Raw genomic sequence first — 13,226 nt, 5'->3', positions numbered from 1 at the left:
TGTGTGACATTTTTGTGTATTTTTGGTTGCTGTGGAAGCCGCTTAGAGTGGCTGGGGAAACCCAGCCAGATGGCCGGGGTACAAATAAATTATTATTATTATTATTATTATTATTATTATTATTATTATTATTAGTTGTTGTTGTTGTTGTTGTTGTTGTTGTTCTTTAGTCGTTTAGTTGTGTCCGACTCTTTGTGACCCCATGGACCAGAGCACGCCAGGCACTCCTGTCTTCCACTGCCTCCCGCAGTTTGGTCATTGTTAGACTACATGGACTACAACATTATTATGATGGGAGATATGAATGGAGTGGTATCTACAAATATGGACAAGTCGCAGAGACAGATTGTAACTAAAGATGGCAGACTACCAAAAACCTTTTTTGAACTGACTGACAATATGGACTTGATTGATATTTGGAGAACTAAAAACACCTTAGGAAGAGAGGGAACATTGAAAAAGGTATTTAAATATACCTTCTTGAAGAAACCAGAGGCCTTTCTCCTGGGCATAGTCGGCCGATTGGTGCTAAAGAAGGATAGAACTTTCTTCATGTATGCAACAACAGCAGCAAGAATACTTATTGCAAAGTACTGGAAGACACAAGAACTACCCACCTTGGAAGAATGGCAGATGAAGGTGATGGACTATATGGAACTGGCGGAAATGACTGGCAGAATCCAAGACCAGGGAGAAGAGTTGGTGGAAGAAGATTGGAAGAAATTTAAAGACTATTTGCAGAAACACTGTAAAGTTAATGAATGTTAAAACGATGTTGGATTGAAAATAAGTGGTATTGGTAATAAGATTAATAAGAATATGCAAATATGGATTGATAATGGATGAAAATGCATAGTTATAATAGGTTAAGATACAGAGTAAAGATAAATGAAAGAGGGTAAGGATTTGCTGAAATGATTTTTTAAATGGGAATACAAAAAGGGGAGGTGTGAGGAGGTCAAGGAAACAAGCTAATGAGTTTAAAGTAACAAAAATGGATTTGTTTTTAATTCTTTTTTATCTATTCATTTTTTGTATTTTTCTTTTTCTTTTTTATGTATCTTTTTCTTTTTATATGTCTTTTTTGTATTTTGTAAACCTATGTTTTTGTAAAATCTTAATAAAATATTTTATTTTTAAAAAAGAAACTCTCTTTTATTTTCATTTGGTAGGCTTATCATTAGAATATCAAATAGGAAGGCTTTGGTTTTCTTTAAAATAAATAGCATTTCTTTTATTTTATTTTCCCTTTGGGGACATGTCCACCACATGTGGAATAAGGTTCCCTCATTTTGTCTGCATCTCCAACACTTATTGCTGATATTTATTTATTTTGACTGATTTGGATGGGGTCAGGTACCATCTAAAAATCAAATAGCATGTGGTGAATTTTAAGTCTTTTCCCATAATTTCCCTCATTTTTCATCTTCATTGGATATCCACAATCGGGTGTCCATTTCACCATCACCTCCTTCACCTCCTAGTCCTTAAGGTTCCAGTCCAGTAACAATCTGTGTGGTTCTGATAATATCTTTGTATTATTTAATAATATTTTTTTTAAAAAAAATCCGCTGTTGTTCTGTCAAGTCCATTTATTTTTTATCTGGAAAAAATTGTTTAACTGGCAATCTTTCTTTTTTCCTTTTGTTTTCCTTTTATATTTTTACTTTTTTGTAATTTTAGCATATAATAACAGTAGTAATTATATGGAAATGGGATAATAGTATTGAAATGAATAAAATGCTTAACTCGCCAAGATTTGTATTGTTTGCAACTTCCCAAGAAAACTGAAGGAGATTCTCCCCCTTTTGGCTTTTATCTCTTCCCTTTATAACTGTCTCTTCAAGTCCCAACAGTCCTGCCCCACCCTCCCGCTTACAGGATATCCCTTCTACAGATGTCAGCGCAGACCCAGTGATGGAAAACGCTCTGCCCAATTCCTTGTGACCACAAGACTATTTATTACCTGCAGCAGCAACAACAAAAGCCACCAGAGTGGCCACAGCTATCTCTTTCCAAAGTCTATGACAGGGAGGGGGCTGACAGCCTTTTCTGTGATGTGGGTATGATGTATCTGGGGGGGGGTGTCCTTGGGCTACACCTCTTCTATGATGTATGATGTTTCTGGGGGTGGTCTTGGACTCCAGGGCGGGCAATTAAAAATGTCTATATAAGGGCTTTCATGCATGGCTCGGGGTCCTCCTCCTCTCCCCTGCGTGTGGGGGAGCACCCTGTTGCTACTATGTCACATGCCCCTGTTTACTTTCCTAGGCTTGGGAAGTGTAAGAACAGAAGTCAGTCTTATCTCTTCCGCTCTGCTGTGCTTTTGCACTGTTCTTTGTTTTTTTTTTTATAATATTTTTATTAAACAATTTTTATATTCATACAAACAAAACATACATAAACAAACAGAAGACAAAAACAAAACAAGAAACAAGTACCATTTCATGTCCTAATTTCTTAAACCTTTCTTCTTCGACTTCCTCATGCCTCCCGTTTCTGTATTCCAAATTCTAATCAATTGTTCAGCAAATCTTCCCTTATTTTGCTATAAATTTAAGCTAATCATCCTTATTCTCCTTGTCTTAACCATTACTAATAGTAACCATTTACTTCAGTCCAACATCATTCTAACTGTCATTAATTTTGTAATATTTCTTTAAATAGTCCTTAAACTTTTTCCATTCTTCTTCCGCCGCTTCTTTTCCCTGGTTTCGGATTCTGCTCGTCATTTCTGCCAAGCCCATGTAGTCCATCACCTTCATCTGCCATTCTTCCAGTGTGGGTAGATCCTGTGTCTTCCAGTACTTTGCAATGAGTATTCTAGCTGCTGTTGTAGCATACATAAAAAAAGTTATATCTGTCTTTAACACCCCTTGGCCGACAATGCCCAAGAGAAAGGCCTCTGGTTTCTTAGGGAAGGTATATTTAAATACCTTTTTCAGTTCATTATAAATCATTTCCCAGAATGCCTTAATCTTCGGGCACGTCCACCAGAGGTGAAAGAATGTACCTTCCTTTTCCTTACATTTCCAACATTTATTGTCAGGCAAGTGGTAGATCTTTGCAAGCTTGACTGGGGTTATGTACCACCTATAAATCATTTTCATTATATTTTCTCTTAAGGCATTACATGCCGTAAATTTCATCCCGGTGGTCCACAACTTTTCCCAGTCAGCGAACAAAATATTATGACCAATGTCCTGAGCCCATTTAATCATAGTTGATTTAACCGTTTCATCTTGTGTATTCCATTTCAGCAGCAAGTTATACATTTTTGACAAATTCTTAGTACTGGATTCTAACAGTTCAGTCTCTAATTTTGATTTTTCCACCTGGAAGCCAATTTTACTGTCCAATTTAAACACTTCATTTATTTGATGATAGTACAACCAATCTCTCACCTTCCCTTTTAATTTTTCAAAACTCTGCAATCTCAATTTGTCCCCTTCCTTTTCCAGAATTTCCCAATATCTTGGCCATTTCGACTCCATATTTAACTTTTTAACTGCCTTAGCTTCCATTGGCGACAGCCACCTTGGAGTTTTATTTTCCAGCAAATCTTTATATCTAACCCAGACATTTAATAGTGCTTTTCTGACAATATGGTTTTTAAAACTTTTGTGCGCTTTAACCTTGTCATACCACAGATATGCATGCCACCCAAAAATATTGTTAAAACCTTCCAAATCCAAAATGTCTGTGTTTTCAAGAAGCAGCCAATCTTTTAGCCAGCAGAAAGCTGCCGCTTCATAGTACAATTTAAAGTCTGGCAGGGCAAACCCCCCTCTTTCCTTTGAATCCGTTAATATCTTAAATTTTATTCTGGGCTTCTTGCCCTGCCAGACAAATTTAGATATATCTTTCTGCCACTTCTTGAAACAGTCCATTTTATCCATTATTTGTAATGCTTGAAACAAAAACAACATTCTTGGCAATACATTCATTTTTATAACTGCAATTCGACCTAACAAGGAAAGCTTCAAGTTTGACCAAATCTCCAGATCTTTTTTCACTTCTGTCCAAGTTTTTTCATAATTGTCTTTAAATAAATTCACATTCTTAGCTGTCATATTCACACCCAGGTATTTCACTTTTTTAACCACAGTCAACCCCGTCTCATTCTGAAACCTTTCTTTTTCAATCTGTGTTAAATTTTTCTCCAATACCTTAGTCTTTAACTTATTCAATTTAAATCCTGCCATTTGACCAAACTCTTGAATTATTTCCAAAACTCTTTTCGTACTAGCTTCTGGCTCTTGTAAAGTAAGTACTAGGTCATCTGCAAATGCTCTCAATTTGTATTGTTTAGCTCCGACCTGAACCCCTTTGACCAACTGGTCCTTCCTAATCATATTAAGCAAAACCTCCAGGACCGATATAAAAAGTAATGGGGAGATAGGGCACCCCTGACGTGTCCCTTTTTCAATCTTGAACTCTTCTGTTACCACATTATTTACAATTAATTTTGCTTTCTGTTCAGAGTATATTGCACCTATACCATTTTCAAACCCTTGGCCTACCCCCATCCCCCGGAGGTTCTTCAACATAAAACTCCAAGATATATTGTCAAAGGCTTTCTCGGCGTCCACAAATATCAAAACAGCCTTAGTATTTATATTCACTTCCAGCTTCTCCAAAATGTCAATTATATTCCTTACATTATCCGACAAATGCCTTTTCGGGAGAAAGCCCGCTTGGTCCCCATGAATCTCCTCCATCAAAACTCTTTTCAGTCTCTTTGCTAAAACATCAGCAAAGATTTTGTAATCCACATTTAGTAACGAGATGGGTCGGTAGTTCTTAAGTTGGGTCTTTTCAGTCTCTGTCTTTGGTATAAGTGTAATGTAGGCCTCCCTCCACGTGTCTGGTGCCCTTCTCCCCTCAATAATCTCATTGCAGACTTCCTTCAGAGGTTGTATAAGCCCTTCCTTCAAAACTTTGTAATATTTGGAAGTCAATCCATCCGGTCCAGGTGATTTGTCCAACGTCGTGTTTTGAATGGCATCTTCTATTTCCTGTGCTGATATCTCCTGATTCAAAATTGTCTTACTTTCCTGCGAAATCTTTTTCAGCCCATTTTTCTCGAGGAATTGTTGTATATCTGTTTCTTTCTGCGGCCCTTGTGTATACAGTTGTCTAAAGTAGCTCTGAAAACAGTTCCTAATTTCCACTGGGTTGCATATGTTCTTTCCCTCCACTTCTAAGTTTGTTACCGTGTTGAGTTTTTGTCTCTTCTTTATTTGCCAAGCCAATAACTTGCCACATTTATCTGCAGATTCAAAAGTCTTTTGTCTCATTTGTTTAATTTTCCATTCTATTTCTTGATTCATCAGTTCCATATATTGTGTTTGGTACAGTTTAATTTCTCTTAAAATCTCTTGCGATTTTGGCTTCAGTCTTAATTTCCTTTCCCCTTCTTTTATCTTTTCCAAAATTTTCTCTTTCCTCTCGTTTTGCTTTCTTTTCTTTAATGTATTTTGTTGTATCAAAAACCCTCTCATCACGGCTTTACTTGCGTCCCATACTATTCTTTTTTCTACTTTAGTCCTTAAATTAATTTCGAAATAATCTTTCAGAGTTTTTTGGGCCTTTTTACAGATCTCCTCGTCTCTAAATAAAGTGTCATTCATTCTCCATCTGAAGGAACCAGTTGTTGTTTGCTTCATCACCATCTTTACTGCATTATGGTCGGAGAGAGTTTTTGGGCAGATTTCCACTTTCTTTATATTCGACGCCATACTGCTAGTCACCCAAATTTGGTCAATCCGAGTCCATGTCATTTTGGCTTCAGAAAAGAAGGTTCCCTCTCTCTCTAATGGGTGTTTTGTTCTCCAAATGTCAATCAAGTCCATATTGTCAGTCATTTCAAAAAAAGTTTTTGGTAGTCTTCCATCTTTTGTAACTACCTGTCTTTGTGCTTTATCCATATTTGTTGAAACTACTCCATTCATGTCCCCCATCATGATTAATTTATAATCCATATAGTCCATTAAAGTCTCATGCAACTTCTTAAAAAATTCTGCTTTCCCTTCATTTGGTGCATATATTCCCACTATCAAAAATTTTTCTCCTTGGAATTGAATTTCAATTGCCAAATATCTTCCTTGGTCATCTTTAAAGATTTGTTTCGGTTGCAGATTTTCCTTTGCGTAGATCACCACTCCTTTTGCACTGTTCTTTGTCTCCCTGTCTGTTGCTGAAGAAGAGAGAGGATGCCATCATGATCCGTTTGGTCTCGTCTGCAAATGTGATGAGCATCCCCTCAGTTCCTTCATCCATGTCATTTATCAAGACGTTGAACAACAACAGGCCCAGGACAGAACCCTGCAGCACCCCTCTGGTCACTTTTCCCCAGGATGAGGAGGAACCATGAAGGAGTCCTCTTTGGGTTGGGTCAGTCAAATCCACCTAACAGTTACCTCATTCAGTCACACTTTACCAGCTTCCTCTGTCAGGAGAACCTGAGCTTACAGGGTTAAACAGCTCAACTTCCACAATATCAGCAGAGTAACATTCCCTTTTATTTTAAATTTGCAGTGTCTGCGTTTGCTCAGGCTCGCTAAAGCCTCTATAATAACTGTTCTGGTATTTTCCCCTTATTCCCTCACAAAATAGAAGAGACGACACAGTCTTTTACAAAAATATAAAAAGAGTTTACTCACATTCTGTTCACAATCAGATCCCAGAAAGCAGACTTAGCTTAATGAAGTAACATACACTTGGAGTCTATCTCTTAAGAAGACAGTCCCTTTTTCCTTTCTTGGCTGGAAGCCAAGAGGGCATCTCTGGCTTAGTAGATGTTGTGTCTTCGATGCATGTGGTGAAAGAGAGAGAGAGATGGCTGCCCTGCCCTGTGCTTTTGTCATTACCTGCACAGGTGAGGCCACACCCACCTCTAGTCACATGCAGAGGAAGTCTGTCCCAGCCCAGAAGGAAACAGGAAGTTTACCTGCTGGGTGGACAAACATCCCTCCCCATGTGTAAACATGTTCACTCCAGGAATGTTGTACTTGACTGCTCTTGTGTTTCACAGCATGCATGTCATTAGAATGGCAATGCCTATAATGGAAGCAACTTTTTAAAAAAGTAATATTTTGAGCCCGTAGTTCAATTTCCCAGCAGCTCCCCTTGCCCCAGAGACACTTCTAGCATTCCATCTCCTCTACCTGTGGCATTGTTCAGCAGTGGGGAAAGTGACCTCTTCACACCGGATGTCCATTTGGTATGGCCCTTTCCAGGTTTTTTCCTGCCTCTTGTGTTTGTCTTTCATTTGTTCTCCTATGTGTGTTGTCAGTAGAAGCCACAATTCTGTGGGTACTCTAGGTGGTGCAGAAAGCACCTAGAAGCTGACTAGAGGTTGAAGTGCCGATCAAACTTCAGTTTTGTGCTCTATTAATTCCAATTAGCAGTACTGGGGGTGGTTCACATTCTGGGGCAGTGCTTTTGTCCAGCAGAGGGTGTCACAGGGCCAGCCTACTTTCCCTTTAAAGCAAACTTGGGTCTCCAGCTGTTTTTGGACTAGAACTCTGTCGGAGCCAGCCGTTACAAATGGCGCTTATTTTAGCATAAAATAAAGACGCAGAGAGCTAGCATATTTCCATGGACGGAGGGCAGCTCATTCAGACATCTTCTCCCTCTCCGGTCCTTTTTTATTATCCTTTGTTCTCTCCAGCCGCATGGCTGCATCCCAGTGTCTCATGTTACCTCATCTGGTCATGGCTTAAACCCACCCACACCATATAGGGTCATCACTGCCCAGAGGAAACACAACTCCTTTTAAGGTCAATACAATTCTAATACATGGTAAGGCACAGACATGCTGGTCACCGAGGTCAGCAAGGCACCAGGTGGCGCTACAAGCCTTTGCCATGACTTCCTGGCTCCCACATGCCCTCTTTCTTTATATTTTAATCAGAATCATATATATCAGTACCAATACGGTTATATCGAGAGCGATAGGCGACTCTTGTGAGACCGGAAGCGGGCCGCGGACTGGAGAACCATGCAGTACATACAGAAATTAAAGAAGGAATACATTGTATACAGCAACACAAAATAATGCAAATAACTACTATAATAATCACTATAATCAATAAATGTCGAAGCCAACTTCCATCTGGAAGCCAAGAATATAACCATGCCCATGGATCAACGGAAGGAGGGGGGGCAAACGGATTGTGGGCTACCATGGTTTCCATATGGTCGATCGTCGCAGATATGCTGACATTATTATCAGGAATAAACATACAACAATGAGAATGAACAAGTGCACAAACTCCTCCTTTTGAGGCTAAAATCACATCCAAAGCAAAGCGATTCTGTAAAACCACTTCTCTCATTGCAGACAACTCCTGGTTGAGTTTCCTCAAAGCTTTTATGGTATCATTGAATAATCCTTCAGTCCAATTTGCTAGCCGATGGAGGTCCCTATAGTTCATTGCTGCACCCACTGAGGGCAGCAAGGCCCGAGAGACCTGGGCCAATCAATATATTGATTTATGGGTGAATTAACCTCTCGACGATTCCGTAGTCTAAGAGAAGATGGTAACTTATCAACCTTATACAACAACGGAACCACGAGACCCAATGTACATGTGCCTGTGAGGTTTCGAGGAATGGCTTTGTATGCTTTTTCGCCACAAAGCAACCATAACTCTCTTTGGAGTAAATAGCAGATATTACTACTCTGTTGGGACCAACTAAAGGCTTCAGTAAATAAGGAACTGATATGAAATTGCTCATCTGTGGCATTTGCTAAGCCAGGGATAGAAGAATTCAGACTCCAATTTGCATGGTAGGTTTCTTTCCTAGTTTTTAGCCATGCACTGGTATCGCTTCTATAGCACTGAGATTGGTCACTGTATGAGCTATTAAACATGAATTTCAATGTATATTGACAGTTTGGATATATGCCCCATGATTCTTCCCCCTCCTTAATTTGAAAACAAATGGGGGCAGGCATACATACCCAACATTTAGAAGCATGCAATAGACTAGTAAACTTAATCATATCTTGTACAAAAATATTATTCCTCCATATCTTATGATAATTTTCACCCCTAAAAGTCTTATTCAACAACGCTAATATGGTGGTTTCAACTGGTCTGTGTCGTCTGCTTCTCTTCCTTGTAAAACGGTGCAGCAAAAGATGGCAAGGCAAATGGTTAGGAAGGCACTTTCGCAGTTGAAGGGACTTGCCATGGCCGCACGCATCGAGCTGGAACCCATAAAGGCTTGTCCTCGACGTCCACTGCCGCGTACCCTCGTTCCCACGTGATCAGCGGGACAGGTCCATGCCACGTGGGATCAGGCAAGCGTCGGTACACCACCAAGGGGTGGGGCAGTGCCTCCTCCTTCCTAAAATGCAATTCCGCGGGAGTATGGGTCCTAGTATGTGGATATAAAGATGGTTAAGCACAAAAAGAACTTGGTGAACTGCCGAAGGAATGTCTGCTGTTGGTATGCTTCGGCCGCCAAGCTGTTTAAGCAATAGTGTTTTGAACGTCAGGTGCGCCCTTTCCACTATCGCTTGCCCTGTGGAGTTAAAGGGTATACCATGAGTTAATTTCACATTCCACAACATACAAAATTCCGAAAATGTTTTAGAAATATATGCTGGACCATTATCAGTTTTGATGCGCGCAGGTTTACCCATGACTGAGAAACAGCGGATAGTGTGCTGAATGACATGCCGAGCTGTTTCCCCCCTCATGGGCGTAGCCCATATGAATCCAGAGTGGGTGTCCACCGTGAGGTGAACCTTGGAGAGTGGAGCCAACACAGGTGTGTGTGTGACATCCATCTGCCAACACGCCAATGCAGACGTGCCCCTAGGATTGACAGCATCAAAAGGAATGGCCAGCTGAGATTTAGAACAGGAAGCACATTGGGACACAATATCCCTAGCTTGGGCCAAAGGAATAGAAAACTGCTTAGCCAATGCTTTCACAGGGAGATGAAAGGTGTTATGACCTAGTATAGCATCAGAAAAGAGAGAAAAGGCAGAAATGTTCTTCAAAGCTGAATCTGCTCTTGAATTTCCCTCTGCTAAATACCCTGGGTGTGATGTGTGGGAGCGAAGATGTGCAACATAAAAAGGAAACTCTGTGGTGAAGTAAGGCTTGCAGGGCAAGAAACAAGGAAAACAAGTCAGAATCCAAGGAAGGAGTTATATAAGATATTGGTAAAATAGCAAAAAGGCGATATACATACTGAGTATCCACAATAAGATTGAAAGGATGAGTAGGAAAGGATTGAAAGGCAAGAATCACAGCCGCTAGCTCAGCTCGCTGGGCAGAAGACTGTGGAGGGGTAAATAACATTTCCATTTTCCTCCCTCCTCCCACGTCACTACTCCCATACTTCTTGTTCCATCCGTGAAGAGGGTTAGTGCAGAGGGGGGAGGTGTGAGAGACAAGGGGTTAGTCAAAACATAGGTGACCTGTGTCAGAAATGTCAAACGGTCATCCTTTGGAGGATTAAAAATGATGACCTATAAAATCAGCCAAAACAATTTGTACGGCAGCATTTGTGATCAATAAATGCTGCTGTTCAGTCTGTGAAAAAGGCATATAAATTGATGCAACATCAAAACCGCTCAAAGTTATAGCACGTGAACGTTCTTTGATAACAATGTCTGATGCGGATTCAGTTACGGAATAAATGTTCTTCGAAGGGGTATGAGGTAAATGTAACCATTCTATAATGCAGATAGTCTTCTTCTTGTCCGTCTGAGCATATAAATTTCCTGTTGGCTACAATGGGGCAGCAAATACTGCCAGATGCAGCTTGTGTTCAGCACCTCTAGGTGGCGCATGCGGAAAGGTTTCGATGCTTCATTCACAAAATTTTGGCAAAGTGTAGGGGAGTTCCGCATGCCTTGTGGCAGAACAACCCACTGATATCGCTGGGTGGATTGCAAATTGTTATATACTGGCAATGTAAAAGCAAGCGTTCCTGTCTGCTGGATCCAGTGGGATGAAGATGGTTCAATGTGGCCGAAAGTCAATTGTTCAGAAATAAGCTGTTCAAAAACGAGATGGTGCCATTGCTGCGGATTTTTCTTTTGGTGGAGGCCACTGTTCTACCCACACTGAGGTATCAGTGATCTTTGTTTGCCATGCTGGAAACGTTGTATCGGTGGCTACAGGCTGGTTTTTATTTTGCGCTGCTGCCAGCAAATGAGCCTTGTGGGTGGCTGTACCAACAGACTGACAAATGCGAAGCATGGCTGCTGTGTCTGTGGCAGGATTGTGTATTATCGGGCGCAACGCAACCTTACAATCCTCATTTGCATTTTCAAAGGCCAATTGTTTGATAATTATTTGTTTGGCTTCAGGATTTTCAATTTGTCTACTCACTGCTGTAATCAGCCTGTCCATAAAGGAAGAATATGATTCTCTAGGTTCTTGTCTGATTGAACCCCACCTAGACTGAATACTGGTGGGTTCCGGGATTTTTCTCATTGCTTGTTGAGCAGCAAGAGCAGTATCCCTCAATAAGATCCGCAGCAGTGTGGCTTGTACTGAAGCCTGAGCAAAGGGGCCACGCCCCATCATGGCATCTATGACATCTGCGAGGGTAATATTTGGATTATTTCCTCTGATTTGTTGTAACAAGGCTGGAGCATAACCACGGCAGGCAGTTTCCCATTCGTGAGCAAATAATACACCAGCTGATGGGGGTAAAACTGTACGTGCCAAAAGCTTGATGTCATCTGGAACCAAAAGCTGGGCTAATGTGGTTTCCAAAAGAGCTTGTGTAAAAGGAGCTTGCAGTCCATTTGTCCTAACTGACAATTGGAGCTCTTTCAAGATTTTAAAGTCAAAAGGTTGGTGCTGGGCTTGAGTTCCTGCTGGAGCACCAGCAGGGGGCACAATAACAGGGAATGCCATAGTATCCTGAGATAAGGAACAGGCAAGGACTGCACGTTGAAAAGGGGTAGCTGGTTCTGCTGCTGCTGCTGAAAGAGCAGGGTCATTTCCAGCCAGACCACGGTATTTTTGCAGGATTGGGTCCTCTGGTGAGGAACTGTAGTCCGGAGGTTTGGGGTCTGGGGCTGCAGGCAAAGCAAGGGCTGGAACACATGGCAGGACAGCAGGCTGAATTAAAGAAGCTGAAGGTTGTACTGGCAATGCAGCCATGGAGATATTTTTTGGTGATAAAGAACCCATAGCATATCGAACCTTGCACCATGCATTTAAAATCCGAACACCAATGCTGGGATGCCCATGAAAATGTGTTCCAATCTTATCCCAATGTTTTAATTCCCAAGTCCCATCTGCAGGAAACCAGGGACAATGCTCATCAATTGCCAGAATGAGCTGTATCAAATCACCCTCAGGAACTTCCAATTTGTTGGAGGAGAGGAGAAATTTTAAGTCTTTTAAAAATTTCTGTTGGGGAGTAGTCAAAGAGCTGCCCATTTTTCTAAAATCAATATTTAAGGGATCGACTCACCATGGATCCGAAGATGATTAGCGCTTGCAACCCTTGCCGGACGAGGTAAGTGGATGATATCCAGTGCTTGGATCAAAAATCCTATAGTCTGCCTCAGACTGTTTGCTTTAAGTCTTGCTTCTTAGCTCTCTTTTAAAAACCTCAGTTGTATTCTTTTATTCAGCCTCACAAGGGGCACCACTTGTCGGAGCCAGCCGTTACAAATGGCGCTTATTTTAGCATAAAATAAAGACGCAGAGAGCTAGCATATTTCCATGGACGGAGGGCAGCTCATTCAGACATCTTCTCCCTCTCCGGTCCTTTTTTATTATCCTTTGTTCTCTCCAGCCGCATGGCTGCATCCCAGTGTCTCATGTTACCTCATCTGGTCATGGCTTAAACCCACCCACACCATATAGGGTCATCACTGCCCAGAGGAAACACAACTCCTTTTAAGGTCAATACAATTCTAATACATGGTAAGGCACAGACATGCTGGTCACCGAGGTCAGCAAGGCACCAGGTGGCGCTACAAGCCTTTGCCATGACTTCCTGGCTCCCACAGAACTCCCATCATCCCTAGCTAGCAGGACCAGTGGGAAGGGATGATGGGAACTGTAGTCCAGGAGCTGCTGGGGACCCAAGTGTGGGAAAGCCTGCTTCAAAGCAACTTTTCTATTTTGCCCGCAAAGATGGGACCCATCCATGTTTGTATCTTCTTGTATTTTGTTTTCTTCATGACCTTTGTGCGTTTATTTTTTTTATTTTTTAAGAGGGTAAATTGA

General features: G+C 41.1%; 3 protein-coding genes across 7 annotated transcripts in view; 2 read left to right on the top strand and 1 right to left on the bottom strand.

The window, feature by feature from the left end:
* The window catches only part of LOC128412024 (zinc finger protein 420-like), a 278,283-nt gene that overhangs the window by 82,904 nt on the left and 182,153 nt on the right, over positions 1 to 13,226 (top strand). The gene's annotated exons all lie outside the window — the stretch shown is intronic.
* Positions 1 to 13,226, top strand: part of LOC128412027 (zinc finger protein 420-like) — a 180,203-nt gene that overhangs the window by 82,901 nt on the left and 84,076 nt on the right. The window lies entirely within an intron of this gene.
* On the bottom strand, positions 10,945 to 12,457 carry LOC128412084 (uncharacterized). The gene is made up of 2 exons (XM_053384934.1): positions 11,408 to 12,457; positions 10,945 to 11,083 (listed from the first exon to the last, which is right to left on the bottom strand). The coding sequence occupies exons 1-2, from the start codon at positions 12,426 to 12,428 to the stop codon at positions 11,031 to 11,033; spliced, it is 1,074 nt and encodes a 357-aa protein (XP_053240909.1). The 5' UTR covers positions 12,429 to 12,457; the 3' UTR covers positions 10,945 to 11,030.

This window comes from Podarcis raffonei, chromosome 4 (assembly GCF_027172205.1).
Source record: "Podarcis raffonei isolate rPodRaf1 chromosome 4, rPodRaf1.pri, whole genome shotgun sequence".
In the NCBI taxonomy this organism is placed as follows: domain Eukaryota; kingdom Metazoa; phylum Chordata; class Lepidosauria; order Squamata; family Lacertidae; genus Podarcis; species Podarcis raffonei.
This window is presented reverse-complemented; position numbering and strand designations above follow the sequence as displayed.

Coding starts and splice junctions, on each gene's coding strand:
- LOC128412084 (XM_053384934.1), bottom strand. CDS start 12,428: ATGGGCAGCTCTTTGACTACTCCCCAACAGAAATTTTTAAAAGACTTA. Junction 11,084..11,407: donor GGGTTCAATCAGACAAGAAC/CTAGAGAATCAT, acceptor TGTGGGTAGAAC/AGTGGCCTCCACCAAAAGAA.